Source organism: Meles meles, chromosome 20, assembly GCF_922984935.1.
Source record: "Meles meles chromosome 20, mMelMel3.1 paternal haplotype, whole genome shotgun sequence".
In the NCBI taxonomy this organism is placed as follows: Eukaryota; Metazoa; Chordata; class Mammalia; order Carnivora; family Mustelidae; genus Meles; species Meles meles.
The window spans coordinates 15,960,086-15,974,049 of record NC_060085.1 but is presented as its reverse complement, the minus strand read 5'-3'; the positions used below and the strand labels follow the sequence as shown (position 1 = coordinate 15,974,049).

The following is a 13,964-nucleotide window of genomic DNA, read 5'->3' as shown; positions in this document are numbered from 1 at the left end:
GGTAACTGGCACTGCAGTGAAGGGCACTGGCCCACAATGGCCACGGAAGGGTCTTTCTCTTCCTGTTCCAGTAAATTTCACCTTGTCCTTCAAGACCTGTGTCAGATGCTCCTCTAGGGGAACCTTTCCCAAATGCCTGAGTTGTTACTCCCCAGATTTTTTTTTTCCTCAAAAAATTTTTTAATTTCTCCATTATATAAAAAAAAAAAATCCATGCTCATTAAAGAATACAGAAAATGTCAAATAGAAAGAGAAAATTCTTGGGGCCCCATCTCCTTCTCAAAGCATCTGATGCACATCTGTGCTATAGCATTCACGCCCCGACACGATGACCATCGATTGTGTGTTTCACCCCCGCCCGATTGTGAGCTCTTCCTGGGAAGATGGCCCGTGTTACTAACACCGGGAGCTACATTTGACCCCATCCCCACCCCACCTCCATCCCCAACACAACACCAAACACATGGCAGTCCCTCCCCCATTGTCTCCCTCCCTCCTCCCCAGCATTAATCCAGATGCTTTATTAGCTCTTCCAGCTCATAAAAGGAAACACGGGGCATTTCATGTTTATCATCAAAACTGTCCTACTTTGAACCCAAATCGGTCCTCTTCATTTGTCTTGACCACCTTAATGACATTCTTGCATCCCTAGGTGGGGGCGGGCGGTAGGTTGGCAGTGGGGGGGACGGGGGGGGGGCTATCCCAGCAGCCATCGTTCCTTACCTGCATCCCTCTCATCTTCTGGAACCGTGCGATGGTGTCGCTGATGGTGTACACACGCACGTGGCCCATGTGCAACTTGCCAGAAGGATAAGGGAACATGGACAGTACATAGAACTTGGGTTTTGATTTCTGGGAAAGAATTGACAAAGGATGACAATGAGCATTTCTTAAGCATTTACTGGGACCCTGTATGAACATAAAATGTTGGTGTTGTACTCAAGATAATAGTTTAACATTTTTAGAAATTTCCTTAAAAAAAAAAAAAAGGACACCTGCATGGCTCAATAGGTTAAGCAACTGCCTTCAGTTCAGGTCATGATGCCAGGGTCCTAGGACCGAGTCCCGCATCGGGCTCTCTGCTCAGTGGGGAGTCTGCTTCTCCCTCTGACCCTCCCTTGTCTCATGCTCTCTCTTCCACTCACTCTCTCTCTCAAGTAAATAAAAAAAAAAATCTTTCAAAAAAAAAAAAAAGCTACTCCTATAATGTGAACTGACAAAAGTGTCAAAAACCAAAATTCAAAGCCCTGCTTTAAGCCGAAGAATGTCCAAAAGAATGCCAAACAACCTCAGAGTGCTAATCGCCCATATATATTTTTAATGTGGTTTTTTTTTCCCCTTTTAAAAGCTTCTCTGTTAAGACAGTTTTCTATTTAGGTCTTAAAGAACTGTGTTTTTCCAAATGAAGCTCTAACGCATAGATCCGTATAATTCAAGGACAACAGTTGAATCACACAGATGTGACATCTCTAAGTCCCCCAGAGCTACATTCAGACTTGGACTTAGCAGAAAGAGCGGGATCCCCAGGCACCAGTCTGGGTGCTGGGTTTCTCTGCTGTACTGTTGATGGGGGAACAGAAGGCAACCAGAGGACACAGCAGAAGCTGACACTCCACAGCCCCTCCCCACCCATGGGATAGATGTGCCATTCCTCAGGCACTCCTGGCTGCTCTAAAGGAAAAACGAAGAGTTAACCTGTAAAGATCACAACCGTGCAAGACCCGAGTCTCCCTCCGTTGACAAGGAAGAAGCGTTCCTACCAACAGCCTAACTCCCAGAGACCATCACTCAGTTCCCAAAGCCCTAACATTGCCCTCCCTTCTGTAAAATTGAGGGAGCCTGAGGTGGGAGGAAATGTAAATAAAGTTGAATTTCTTCTAAACCTAAAGCTCATCCACAAGGACGAGGACAAGGACGTGTGATAGGAGGAATGTGACATTCCACCAGGAAACTCCCAGCTGTCTTCATGTTGGTACCTCATTAGAGGGAAAAACAGCTTGGCTTGATGAGAACTAGATCTCTGTTATCCTGCGAGTCTTCTTTACCATATGACAGTCCTTCTGAACACCCCCTTTGTCCTCACCTCTCCAGCTCCTGAGTATGTAATCAGCCAGTCCTTGGGATCACGTGGCAGCAGCTCTTTCTGCCCACGGGTCCTGTCCCCGGGCTTTCATAAACCACCAAAAACACCAAAGACGTCTCAAGAATTCTTTATTATTTTGCACCAAAGACGTCTCAAGAATTCTTTCTTGGTCGTCGGCTCCGGACCTCACTCACATTCTAAAACTTCATCACTGTGAGCTTATCTTTCAACAGACAAAGTTGAAATGGGAAAGTAATGAGAAAATCAGAGCCAACGAGGCAAGGTTGTTGTTTCCCAGGGGCGATCTACAGACAGCCTCACGTCAGGGTTAGAGAACCTTCCAGCTGCCAAAGACACAGCTGCATTACAAGAAACAGAAAAACGGTAACCTGCATCCAAACGGAATGAACATAGGGCAGGGAGTCTTTTCCGGATGGCTGACTTTGGGTTTGTGCACCACCCGAGGAAATAAGGCTCCAAAGGAATCATGGTAGTTATTTAATTGATTGCTAATTATGGATCTGTGGTTCAAGGGCAAGGGCTGTGTTTCATCATCTCCCTCTCCCCCCCCCCCCCCCCCCCCCCCCCCCCCCCCGCCTCCTCACTTCAGGAGTTAAATACCCAGCCCCACAGAGTACTAAAGACCAAAGGGCATTTTTTTCCCAGGTACACAAATCCTGTCCAGGTGACAGGAGCACTCCCCCCTGCCCAGCCTTACATCCTCTCATGCAGGGCTCTCTGAAGAAAGGAAGAAGAGGTAACTGCTGGTCTCTGAGGGTCGGGTCCTTCTGATACTAACACTCTTTCATTTATTTCTGCCTTCGTTTTCCTCTCTGCCCTTTTTCCCTTCCCGCGGCACTGCTAGAGTTCCTTCAGGTTTTGCTTCCCCCAAAGTAATGGAAACAAACGCAAAACAGAATATTCATGACCATTCCTTCGTGTAGGGGGTGGGGGTTGATATATTTTTTGCTAAGTATTTGCATGACTGATCATTGACATGGCCAACTACAATCAGGGGAGCAGAAGACACCAGAAGTCAGATTCTTTCCAAATCTCATTTGGCTCCTTCCTTTAAACTTCCTTCAGCAAAAAAGTTAAACAAACCTTTAACGGGGCCACTAACATGTGGCAAGACAGACTAGAATGTTCTCGGTACAGCCCAACCTCCAGAAATTACCGACGAGGGGTTATGTGAAGTTGCCTAAAGGAAGAAAAGGGAGAAGGGAATACACAGGAGTCTGGAAAATACACAAACGGGAAAATCCCGTGATGCTCAAGTGACAACTGCAGCTGATTTACATAAATGGATGGAAAGCATCCATTAGTGATCACACGTTTTAACTGGAAACTACAGACTCATAACCCTTGGAAAACCTCAGGAGACAGGCCCTGAGGCGTGGAGTCGATGGTGACTCAGGACTCGCTGTCTTTAAAAAGGGAAGTGACAGGGGCACCTGGGTGGCTCAGTGGGTTAAGCCGCTGCCTTCGGCTCAGGTCATGATCTCAGGTCCTGGGATCGAGTCCCGCATCGGGCTCTCTGCTCGGCAGGGAGCCTGCTTCCCTCTCTCTCTCTCTGCCTGCCTCTCTATCTACCTGTGATCTCTCTCTGTCAAATAAATAAATAAAATCTTTAAAAAAAAAAAAAAAGGGAAGTGACATAATCTTCTCTGTGTGTAGACTAGTCCCTCAAAGGAGGCACAAGACCTTACTCAGTATAGAATCAGAAGCAAGCAGGGGTGCCTGGGTGGCTCAGTGGGTTAAAGCCTCTGCCTTCGGCTCGGGTCGTGGTCCCAGGGTCCTGGGATCGAGCCCTGCATCGGGCTCTCTGCTCGGCGGGGAGCCTGCTTCCCTTCCTCTCTCTCTGCCTGCCTCTCTGCCTACTTGTGATCTCTCTCTTGTCAAATAAATTAAAAAAAAAAAAAAGAATCAGAAGCAAGCAAACTGCCCACTCCGTCTGAGCCTTACTCCTTCTCATAATGGGCTGGGTCTATTGCCTTTTCTTGGGGCATTTTTAGGGACGTGGGGAAATACCCATTACAGGTGTCTTAAGGATCTGGGAAAAAAATCAATAAAATCCTTGATAGAAACCATTTCTTGTTTTTCATTTTAAGTCTTTACATGAAGCCCATTTTTTGTTTATTGTAAGTGCCTTGTTTTCATTAGAGTGACAGATTTTTTTTTATATTATGTTTCTTTAACAATTGATTTTACCCCAAACATTTTCCACATACAGCTTCTTCATGACTCTCTCTCTCTGGTAGGTCTGTCCGACAGAGATTTAACGTATAGCAAAACTGAGTGATTCATTACGCACTAACTAAGCCAAATTCCAAAACGGAGCTTACAGAAGATATACAGAAAAGCCCCGCTGGCCAAAGTCTTTAATATTCATGACTATTTTTGTTTATTGCAGAAAAGGTATTCTGCTTGCTTCATGTCCCTGCTTTTTGCTTTTCTGTGTGAATTAAGTTCATTTCCCTCTGTGATAATGAAATGAGTTCTATCCTCCGGGGATGGCAAGAAGGAATGAATTATGGGGGTTTATGGTAAAACTGAGCAGGAAAGGAATCTGATTGAAGGGGAAATTTTCATAATTATATAAAAGTGTAAGAATGTAAGCCTTTAAAAGAAATTAAGATTGTAAGCGATGGGAAGAGGATGGTTTTTATAAGTGGGACCTATTGTTTTTGCCAGCTTCTGACGTCAGGAGAAAGATAACTCTTGCCTCTTTATAGATCACATTCCAAAGCTGTCGCAGAGCTTAGAGGGGACAGACAGAAGGGGCCTGGAGCCCTAGTTCTGGCCCCAGCCTTGCCACCAGTTGTGGGACCTTGGACAAATTCCTCTGCCTTTCTGAGCTCAGAATCTGTAAATCAAAGGTGAGCAACAGAAGGTCCCAGGCACGTATCCCTATAAATAACCAAACCTCCCTCTGAGCCTCTGTTTCCTTACTCCCCCCCATACCCCCAGGGTTGTTTCAGGATTAAATGAAGTAATACATGGAAGATAGTACCTGACATATAGTAAAATGCTCATTAAATGGAACTTTGTTCAGTAATGATGATTAAGGGGGCACCTGGGTGGCTCAGTGGGTTAAACCTCTGCCTTTGGCTCAGGTCATGATCTCAGGGTCCTGGGATCAAGCCCCGCATCGGGCTCTCTGCTCCGCGGGGAGCCTGCTTCCTCACCCCCACCCCCTGCCTGCCTTTCTGCCTACCTGTGATCTCTCTCTCTCTCTCTCTGTGTCAAATAAATAAATAAATAAATCTTAAAAAAAAAAATGATGATTAAGGTGATCATGGCAAGACATTCAACTCCTGGAAACTCATCTGGGTGGACTTTAAATAGATCTAATACCAGAGTGAGGTCAATTATAAAGGTTTCAAAGTCCACAGATATCTAGTTGTCTCCTTGGTTCCTGACAAAGATACTCCACACGTTCATCCTCCTGGATCTTTTATTGACGTAACATTTCGGTTTGTAAAATGTGCTCGGCCGCGTTTTCTTATCCGATTCTTGAAACAATTCTGTGAGATAAACAATGCGAAGAATCTGAGAATCAAGGAGGTTATGGGACGTGGCCGCGGTCACACTGAGGTCTTGAGGCCGAGCCCACCCTACGGCCCTGGCTCCAGACTGGACATACAGAATCTTCTCCACCTTACCATTCCCCAGAACAGACCCTAAGAGGCTGCCCCCAGGAGATCACCCTCGATATCCCTCCAGCTACTTCCCCAATTGCTGATACACAATTTATGTTGATCCGTTTAATTTTCTAAAAGAATTTATTATGTATTTATTTGTTTATTTAGAGTGTGCATGTGCATGAGCTGGGGGAGGGGCAGGGGGAGAGAGAGAATCCCAAGCAGACTACACTGCGTGCAAAGCCCAACGTGGGGTCCGCTCTCACAACCCCTGAGATCACGACCTGAGCCGAAACCAAGAGCCAGAGGCCCAGCTGACTGAGCCACCCAGGTGCCCTTTGATCCGTTTAATTGTTTTAATAAACCATATACTTAAGAAGAATGAGATGCCACAAAAATCAGTAAGCTGTAACTTCAAAATGTGTAGAAGCCACTAACGTATAATCTAAACCAAAAAGACAAAGGAACAGAAGAAACGCTACTTTGACTCTCCTTGTTCATAATGAAACTGCTCCCTAGTTTGTTTCCAAAATGCATTCAGCTACCTGAGTCTGGTCAGGTTGACGTGAAGGCTCTTCACGCCCTGCGTCAGGCTCTCATGGTACAATCACGCATCCTATTCCAACCTTCCTTTCTATCAATCCGTTTGTTATCCATCACACCTCTCTCAAGACCAGATTGTCTCCCTAACCCATTCCCAAAAACATCCTCTTCACGTTAACACAAACAACTGCCCCCAGCACTCTTCAGAGATCAGTCTCATAGAAGGAATGAGTCTGAAATGAGTGAGAAGTGGGAGATGGGAAATGACCGAGTCTAAGCAAGGCAGTCTCTTGCAGTTATGTTAACTCAACTGCTTGCCTTTGGCCTCATCTCTTCGATTAACTGTAGAAGGTCTGTATTATTCGGCAACTATTACAAAGGGAGGGTAGAATTTAAGAGTAAACTATCTTCTAGCGCTTGGCTCTGATCAGAGTCAACATTTCATGTAACAAATCACATCTCCCATTTGTTACTTTGACCAACATCAAGAAGTTAGGGCTACCACACCCAAGACCAACCCCTGACAGGTTGGACTGCTAGAGAAGGAGCCAGCATCCAATATGGCGCCTCATGGAAACTGGGTTCAACCAAATACTGAAGATAATTCTAGAGCTAAGCTGATGCATCCCAAGCAGAAGCCAACGGTTCACTAACTCACACAACTGCCACTGCAAGGCTGGCTCCCAGCCCCAGATCACACCAGGGAAGGGCTGGTACCTCCCAAACCGTGGTGCTGAGGTGGCAGAACCAGGTTCGAGACCAAGGTCGACGCCAGCGAAGAGGCAGGTGCTTCTCAGAATACACAGATTCAAAGTTCCACAGGTGAGGGGTCCAAGTGCCACTCCTGGAGCTTTACATGTGACCCCGCCAGATCCCTGTGTGCTGCCCTAACATGCCATGGACCAGGAAGGACCCCACCCCTGCCGGATGAGTCCTGATGACTCTCCCCAGTAAATGCTGTTCCAGAATGCCCAGTGGGATGAAACCCTTCTACCCACTATCCTTGTCTGATCTCATGTACCCCTCAAAAGCATCCTAGGAAGCCAGGGGCCACTAGTTATTAGCACTGACCATAATAATTAACAAAACTGAAGCACAGAGTCAATCATTCAGTTCAAGGTCACATCCTTTTTTTTTTTTTTTTAAAGATTTCACTTATTTATTTGACAGACAGAGATCACACGCTCCCCACCGAGCAGAGAGCCCGATGCGGGACTCGATCCCAGGACCCCGGGACCATGACCTGAGCCTAAGGCAGAGGCTTTAACCCACTGAGCCACCCAGGCGCCCCCAAGGTCACATACTTAATAACTTATTTGAACTTGGGCAATCTGACCCCCGAGTCCAAGTCCTTATCCCCTCTTCCCTACCCTCTCAAAACCCCTCAGAATACTCACATCGGCTTCTGAAAATTTGGAGGCCTGTTCTTTTATTCGGTGATGCCACCATTTCTCGACTTCCTTTCTTGTCTGCAGTGTGTACTCTTTCGTCCACTCTCCAGTGGCACTGTATATATCTCTGGTGCATCCCGGAATCACTCTCCTTCCCCTGCTGACGATTCCTGGCCGGCCTTCTAGCTGGCTTTTCAGAAAAGAGACGTAAAAGCCCAGTCTCCGCCAAGCAGAAGCCATTCTGCAGAAGGTGGGGAGATCCTGAAAAAGAGGGCAGAAAGCACACACTTAGGAGCTGCCCGTGACCCTCTCATGTGTGTTTGTTCTCCCGTTTAGTCTGGTGTTCCCTGAACATGCACCTGCTTTCTTCTTATCCTTCTGATGACTTCCTTCCCTGAAAACAACACCATAGAACTTCAGATGAGCTAAGCACACACTTTTTAATGGAAAACATAAAGGCACCCAGTGTTCCCAAATGCCAAAGACACAAAACTCCCACAGGAACAAGGGGAGACCACCAGCTGGACCAGCCCCTGCCTCAGGCTCCCAGTCTCCCTCCCCCATAGACCCGGCCCAGGGTCTGTCTAGGCAGCTTCCTGTCCCATCATCCAGGCTTCAGAGGAGCTCCAGGCACATGCTGGCCTGGCCAAAAGCTTGTCAGATTGTCAGAAGGCATCTAAACCCCTGAGAATGTAAATGGATTCCACCTCTCTGGGGAGCAATGTGGTAATAACATGTCCACATCCAAATAGGGATCCCCAAGACTCAGAGGGACACAGCATAAAGTGTATGCAGGGCTACAATATTGATTTAAAAAAAGGAAATTTTCAACTTTTAATGTTTATGGTCCCTGCTCCTGGGCTCCCTGGGAAGCTATACTTTAACATTTACCAAAGTCAAAATGATTCCGCAAAACCTCCAAGTATGGGCTGCACACTGCCCATCTGCTGCATTTATGAAATAACCATTTGCATTCCAAACAAAGATTAAAAAAAAAAAAAAGGAGAAAACCTCCCTGGTTCCCAAAGATTAAAGGCATACAGCCCTGTATATACTAGAAGTTTAAGATAAAGTCTGCAACTTTCTGAAATGTCCTTTGTCTAATGATATGTAACTTTTTATGTAAAAAAAAAAAAATACAATCCTACACCAAATGTTCCTTTGCTGGAGCTTATATAACCCTACACCAAATGTTCCTTCACAGAGCACTCTCTTCTTTGTCAAGACTGTGTACCCCAGCAACTATCCTAACTTGGCCTTGAATAAAACTCACTTTCTTTTAGAAATTCTAAAAGGTTCGTTCAATGTACCTTGACAATATACTACAGAACTTCCTGATGCGTAGACCTGTTCCCTTCCTTTACTTTCCAGGCCCTGCTCTTGGACATTCCACCACCAAAGCCCTGATCCCTGGCTTCTTCCTGACAACAGATACAACCATTTTATTAGAGAACTATAACTATTCCAGCAGTGTGAAAGGTGTGGCTCATGTCTTGTATTTAGAATCAACTTGGCCCTTTTCTTCCTTAGCTCTGTCTCATCTAGTTCCTTGCCTAGAGGCTTGGAATCTTGTCTTTTCCTCCACAAGCTTCCAAAGTTTCAATCCCCATTACGTCACTCCTCTTTAGATAGTCAGTCCTGACCTCACCCTCTACGTCACTCCTCTTTAGATAGTCAGTCCTGACCTCACCCTCACTTGGGGCTCAAGTTTAGGTTTTCTGAGAATGATGGAGGCAGCAACATGTGATTAGAATGGGACAAGCCTGAGAACTGGACCCGAAATGACAATCATATATGGGCAGAGAAACCTATGGGAAGAGTAGGAGACAGGCAAAGAAACAGAACACACGGAAGAAGCACATGAGGGCATCTGTGTGCACCCAAAAGAAAATGCACAAGAATGGATTAGGGAAAGTGCATCTTAAAGAAAATAAATTTTTAACAAAAAATACAGATCTTGGCTTTTGCAAAGACTAATTCCGGGCGGCCTGGGTGGCTCAGCTCATGATCTCAGGGTCCTGGGATCCAGTCCCGCATCAGGCTCTCTGCTCAGCAGGGAGCCTGCTTCCGCCTTTCTCTCTGCCTGCCTGTGATCTCTCTGTTAAATAAGTAAAATCTTTAAAAAAAAAAATTTTTTTTTAAAAGGCTAATTCCTTGGGGGGACCTCAAACAAATCCTGTCGGAACCGCATGTTCTTTCTAGGATGAGGTGGTAGATCCACGTGATCTCTGAGGGGTTTCGAACCTTAATGCAGTGGCAATGATCTCTGGGCCACAGAGATGCACTGGACGGCCTTTAACTGAGTCCAAACCCCCCAGCCATGAACTGGGGCAAGGGAGCAGTAGCAAGGGAACTTGAATACAAAACTACGTGTACATGTGCATTCTTCTGGGACTGGAAAGGGTCCAGAGCTAGAGTCAGGGTCTTTGGCTCCACGAGTCTGAAGACCCGGATCTCAGAGACTTCCAGGTCAGAAACTGCAGGACTCCGGGGACGAGCGAACTCAGCCCTCACCTTCCCGTCCTGTCTCCAGCAAGTCGGAACCTCCCGATCCGGGGACAGAGGTCTCCACTCCAGAAGTCTCTCGTCCCGTTGAGCCCGGGCTAGGGTTTACCTGCTCACAGGCTCTGGCCTACGGCTCCTCACGCCTCTGTTTCCACTTTTAGGCGAACACGGCCCGGACAGTCACTATGGGCGCCGCCATGTTGGCAGAACAACAACTTTATCGGTAGCGGCTGGCGCAGACACAGACAGGAGGGGGCGGAGCCGGGGAAAGCGGAGCGCGACCGGGGACGGACTCCCGGCAGTCTGTGGGGCGGAGGCAGCTGCGTGACAGCCTCGGGCTCCGCCCCCATACCCAGGCACCGCCTCCCGGCCTCAAGCCCCGCCCCTCGGCCCCGTTCTCTGCCCTGTTTCTGGCTTCACCAAAACCAGAAACCTGGGGGTCGGGTTATTCCAGGTGCTGCAGACCTGTGAGAGACATCAGTTTAGTGGCCGCAGGTGGCAGGTGGAGTAAAGAGCGCTGGGAGAGTCCCGATGCCTGGATTTGAATTGCAGCTTAGCTATAACTGCCTGCTGGACTTGGGTAGGTCTTTTGACCTCTTGCTCCTTAATGATGGTTCAGGATCTTCTTCCATCATATTCCGTGATTTTACAGCTCTGGAAAGGGAATTAATGTGGTCATGACTCGGGGTAAAGTGTACTTTTCTCACCTGAAGTTGGGCTGGGGTCAGGAAAGCAGGATTCCCTACCAACCATTTCCGTGAGAAGCTTATGGAACCCCCCAACCCAACATCTCCCTCCCTCCCCACTAGTGTTTCTTGCTACACATGAACGAGTCAATGAATGAATTATAAAAGACCAGTGGTGTTAAAGTATGATTTTCAAAAAAGTAAAGCCCGTTTAAAGGATATTTTGAAGAAGTCATATATGTGGGCAATCAGGAATACTGAAATGAATTTGGTAATTGCGCAAAACTGGTTGATATTTTATAGGACAAGAAAGAGTAATGTTTGATAACCGTCCTTTTCTATAGGGCTGAAATCAATTGTCTCTCTATCAAACAAAATTCAACTCATTACCATGCATATTCTACATTTTAACATCTTTTTTAACTTATGCTCTTGCAGAGCTGAACAACAGGAGACAAGCAAAGATGCACACTCCTGGAGAGCCTGGGTGGTTGAGTCAGTTAAGCAGCTGCCTTTGGCTCAGGCCATGATCCCGGGGTCCTGGGATCAAGCCCCACATCAGGCTCCCTGCTCAGCAAGGAGCCTGCTTTTCCCTTCCCTGCTCCCCTTGCTTGTGCTCTCTCTCTGTCAAATAAATAAATAAAATCTTTTTTTTTTTTAAGTGCATACTCCTCTAACACTAGATAATCGCCAGACCAGCCCTCTACCCAAGGGACACACAGGAATCTTTTCTGCCCTTTCCAAGTCTTTAACAAAATTTCCTGAAAGTTCGAAATCTAAATACTTTGCTATTCAAAAGGTGGTCTCCAGGCTAGCATCAGCCTCTCCCCAGAACTTGCTCGAAATGTCAAATCTCAAGTCACACCCATATTGGCTGAATCAAAATCTGCATTTTAACAAGATCCCTGGGGAAATTTTTAGGCACATTGAAGTTTGAGACTCACTGTCTTCGAGTATGAGCTGTAGAAAGGATCTTGAGAACACTCTAGACCACCCTGCTCATTTTATAGGGGAACAAACGGAGGCCCTGCAGAACTGACTGTCTAGTTTAAGGTCATAAGCAAGTTGGTAGAAGGTTTGCGATTCACCACTGGACCTCTAGCCTGCTAGAATAGTGCCCTTCCCAAATTGCAGAATGGAAGGTCATTAGGAGCTTGGACAACTTCCACTGCAATCCTCCCACTTCAAAAATTAGGACACTGGGGCGCCTGGGTGGCTCAGTGGTTTAAGCCTCTGCCTTTGGCTCAGGTCATGATCTCAGGGTCCTGGGATTGAGCCCCGCATCGGGCTCTCTGCTCAGTGGGGAGCCTGTTTCTCCCTCTCTCTCTGCCTGCCTCTCTGCCTACTTGTGACCTCTCTCTCTGTCAAATAAATAAATAAAATATTTAAAAAAAAATTAGAACACTGAGACCCAGAGATTGGATACAGCTTGCTTAAAGTCACAAACAGCCAGTTGACGGCAAAGCCAGGATTCCAATCCAGGTCTTCTGATCTCTCCACCCCTGACACTAGATTCTTAATTTAAACTGACACCATGGAAGCCCTGACTTTCACATTAACATGCGACACTTAAAGTAATTTAGCCTTCAGGTACATCATGTTTTATCCATGTATAACTAGAGCGCCCTTTCTCTAATTTATCCAAAATACTAAATTCTAAGTAGCCTCTACCCTTATTTTGGTTCAAAATCTCTCTTTCCTCTTAAGAATTAAAGTTAACATTGACATTTCTAGGAGATTATTTCAAACAGAATCTTTCTAAAAGTCATTTGCTTTACTGGAAAGTTGCTATTTTTACATCAAAGAAGACAGGAGCATGAAAGCAAATCCCTTTCGCTCTTAAAGAGCTTGCCGCAAAGATGCATTATTGAATGAAAGAGACAAGTTGCCGGGCCATGTAGGAAGTTACCGCACTTTTTATTTTTTTAAAAAGGAAAGGAAACAAATGAAATGCACTTGTTAGTATATGCGTGGAAAGAAATCTAGATAAATATGTCCCTGACTATTTCCTGAGATGATCTCTAGGGATAGGGTGGTGCTAAGGGCCTTTCTTTTTATGACAGTTTTTGTGTTCCTTTTGCTTTTTCTATTAGCTTGTGTGGGAGGCTGCATAATGCCCCCCAAAGATATATAAGTCCTAATCCCTGCATCCTTGGAATGGGACCTTGTATGGCAAGAAACTTTGCAGAAGTGATTAAATTAGGAATCTTTCGATAAGATTACCCTGGATTATGCTGGTGGGCCCCACATGCCATCCCACGTGTCCTTCTAACAGGGAGGCAGAGGGAACTTTGAGACAGAAGAAGAGGCAACATGATCCCTTGAAACAAGAGACCACTGTGCTGATCAAGAATATGAAGCACCACAAGCAGAGGAATGCAAGACATACAGCTCTGGAAGATGAAAAAGACAAGAATGTAGGTTCTTCCCTAGGGTTCAGCAACTCCACTCGTAGAGAGATAACCCGAAGAGCTGAAAGCGGGGTCTTAAAGAGATACTTGCACGCCCGTGGTCACAGAGGCATTGTTCACAATAGCCAAAAGTTGAAAGCACCCCAGTGTCCACTGAGTGATGATGAATGGATGAAGTAAAATATGATAGATACCTACAACAGAATAGGATTCAGCCTTGACAAGGAGGCTACCCCTGATTCATGCTGCAGCATGGATGGGCCTTGAGGACAATTTGCCTAAAAGGCACAGAGTGTCAGTTTGGGAAGATGAAAAAGTCCCAGAGGGGTGGATGGTGAGGAGTCTTTACCTAACAACATGAAAGTATTTAATGACACTGAGTTATACACTTATAGATGGTTCAAATGGTACGTTTTACGAGTACTTTACTACAATTAAAAAAGAGAGAGAAGAAAACAGATCCTCTCCTAGGACCTCCAGAGGGAGTGCTTCCCGGCTGACAAGTCAGTTTGGACCAAGTGAAACTGATGTTCCAGCCACCAAGTTTTGGTGGTTTTGTCACCACAGTTGTAGGAAGTGTCATGGTTCAGCTCGCATGACTTTGTATGCAGAAGAAATCAAGCAAGGTTTTAAAAAAAATTGTTTTAAAGATTTTATTTATTTATTTAACAGAGAGAGATAGAACGCACACAAGCTGGGGG

The 13,964-nt window shown here is 45.9% G+C and overlaps 1 protein-coding gene across 2 annotated transcripts in view; it reads right to left on the bottom strand.

The window, feature by feature from the left end:
* Positions 1–10,360, bottom strand: part of LARS2 (leucyl-tRNA synthetase 2, mitochondrial) — a 146,700-nt gene extending 136,340 nt beyond the window's left edge. The window contains exons 1-3 of one of the 2 annotated variants that reach the window (XM_045991679.1): positions 10,176–10,360; positions 7,668–7,922; positions 724–852 (exon numbers count right to left, since the gene is read on the bottom strand). In XM_045991679.1, the coding sequence (XP_045847635.1) occupies positions 724–852; positions 7,668–7,901 (363 nt within the window). In that variant the 5' untranslated portion in view covers positions 7,902–7,922; positions 10,176–10,360. The remainder of the gene's footprint in view (positions 1–723; positions 853–7,667; positions 7,923–10,175) is intronic. The other variant, XM_045991680.1, reaches the window with a different exon arrangement.
* Between the last annotated feature and the right edge of the window lie 3,604 nt (positions 10,361–13,964).